This window comes from Arachis stenosperma, chromosome 1 (assembly GCF_014773155.1).
Source record: "Arachis stenosperma cultivar V10309 chromosome 1, arast.V10309.gnm1.PFL2, whole genome shotgun sequence".
Lineage (NCBI taxonomy): Eukaryota > Viridiplantae > Streptophyta > Magnoliopsida > Fabales > Fabaceae > Arachis > Arachis stenosperma.
Window position 1 is genome coordinate 98479687 of NC_080377.1, and position 2389 is coordinate 98482075.

The 2389-nt window shown below is 40.2% G+C and overlaps 1 protein-coding gene across 1 annotated transcript; it reads left to right on the forward strand.

The window, feature by feature from the left end:
• The first annotated feature begins 1549 nt into the window (after positions 1–1549).
• Positions 1550–2011, forward strand: LOC130982579 (uncharacterized). The gene has a single exon (XM_057906619.1). It carries the CDS (start codon positions 1550–1552, stop codon positions 2009–2011), a length of 462 nt encoding a protein of 153 aa, XP_057762602.1.
• The last annotated feature ends 378 nt before the right edge of the window (positions 2012–2389 follow it).

Consider the following 2389-nt stretch of genomic DNA (forward strand, 5'->3'; position numbering starts at 1 on the left):
GCCATGGTGTTAAGGAAATGCCAAGAAACTAACCTGGTTTTAAACTGGAAAAAGTGCCACTTTATGGTGACTGAAGGGGTGGTTCTTAGTCATAAGATCTCTAAGAGTGGCATAGAAGTGGACAGGGCGAAGGTGGAAATAATTGAGAAGTTTCCCCCACCTTGCAATGTCAAGGAAATCAGAAGCTTTTTGGGACATACTGGGTTCTATAGGAGGTTTATTAAAAAATTTTCAAAGATTGCAAAACCCCTTAGTAACCTACTTGTCTCAAATACCCCCTTTGTCTTTGATAGGGAGTACATGTTGGCCTTTGATGAACTTAAAAATAGACTTTCCTATGCACCTATTATAGCACCACCTAGTTGGGACTTACCCTTTGAACTAATGTGTGATGCATTTGACTTTGCTATTGGTTCTGTTCTGGGACAAAGGAAAAACAAGCTAGTGCATGTTATTTACTATGCTAGCAAGGTCCTTAATGAGAATCAAAGGAACTACACAACTACAGAAAAGGAACTTTTGGCCATAGTCTTTGCTTTTGATAAATTTAGATCATATCTTATTGGCTCTAAAGTAATTGTATTCACTGATCATGCAGCACTCAAATACTTGCTTACCAAACAAGAATCCAAGCCAAGACTCATAAGTTGGATCCTGCTACTCCAAGAGTTTGACATTGAAATTAAAGATAGGAGTGGGGCAGAGAACAAAGTAGTTGACCACCTCTCAAGGATTCTACAAGAAGAAGAAGAGCCACACCAATTTGCAGTGAATGAGAGCTTCCCTGATGAGTAGTTGATGATGATCCAAGAGGCCCCTTGGTTTGCAGATATAGCTAACTTCAAAGCTATTGGAGAACTACCAACCAACATCAACAAACACATGAGCAGGAAGCTAATCAAAGATGCTAAACACTACATCTGGGATGAGCCCTATTTGTTCAAAAAGTGTGCTGATGGAATCTTGAGAAGGTATATTTCCCATGCGGAAGGACAAGAAGTGCTTTGGCAGTGTCATGGATCTACATATGGAGGCCATTTTATTGGGGAAAGAACTGCAGCCAAGGTGCTACAATGTAGGATCTATTGGCCAACCATTTTCAAGGATGCAAAGGAATTGGTGTCAAGACGTGATGAGTGCCAAAGAGCTGGGAACCTACCCAAGAGAAACAAGATGCCACAATAATTCATACTGGAGCTTGAACTATTTGACGTATGGGGGATTGATTTCATGGGTCTATTCCCCACCTCATACGCAAATAAGTACATTCTGGTGGCAGTGGACTATGTTTCTAAGTGGGTAGAGGCTATTGCAACCCCAACAAATGACAACAAGGTGGTCATGAACTTCCTTAGGAGAAACATCTTTAGCCGTTTTGGAGTACCTAGAGCCCTCATTAGTGATGGAGGGACACACTTCTGCAACAGACCATTGGAAGAAACTAAAAAGGATCCTAAAAAAAACTGTAGGAACATCAAGAAAGGAATGGTCGAAAAGGTTGGATGACGCTCTTTGGGCTTATAGGACAGCCTTCAAAACACCAATAGGTATGACCCCATATCAGTTGGTGTACGGAAAGGCATGTCATCTACCCCTTGAGCTTGAACATAAAGCCTTTTGGGCACTCAAGCTACTAAACTTTGATGGTGCTGCCACTGGGGAGAAAAGGATCTTGCAATTGCAAGAATTGGAAGAGCTTAGATCTCAAGCATATGAAAAGGAAAAAATTTACAAGGAGAGAGCTAAGAGATGGCATGATCAAAATATAGCAAGGAGAGAGTTTGAGGAAGGTCAAAAAGTGCTATTGTTCATTTCAAGACTAAAATTCTTTCCGGGAAAACTCAAGTCTCGATGGTTAGGACCTTTCACTGTCCTTAAGGCATCCCCATATGGTCATGTAGAGCTCATGGAGGACAAAACTCATAGGACTTTCAATGTCAATAGCCATAGGCTCAAACACTACTTGGGAGGCTCTTTGTTGGAGCAGAGAGTGAGCTATAAGCTCAACTAAAGATGGAGGAGTGTCAAGCTAGTGACAATAAAAAAGCGCTAGTTGGGAGGCACCCCAACACCTTATATCCTTTTGATTTATTGCTTTCTTAGAAGTAGTTAAGATTTGGTAGTTTAGGTAGTTAAGTTTCAATTAAAACTTTGTGTTTCATTACCTTCTGAAATTAAATTGTAGGAAGTAGAAAGTAATTTCAATTTTGGTAGTTAGGACATCCTGTTTCTTTTATTCTGGAAATGCAAGTTGATGGATACAATTACTGATGATGAGTGATTGGGCTGAGAACTAGCTAAAAATCTAAGTTTGGTGTGGCCACTAACCACTTAATCTAGGCTTACAACCATTTAGGTAAAGTAATTTTGAAGTGTAAGCCCAGAGATT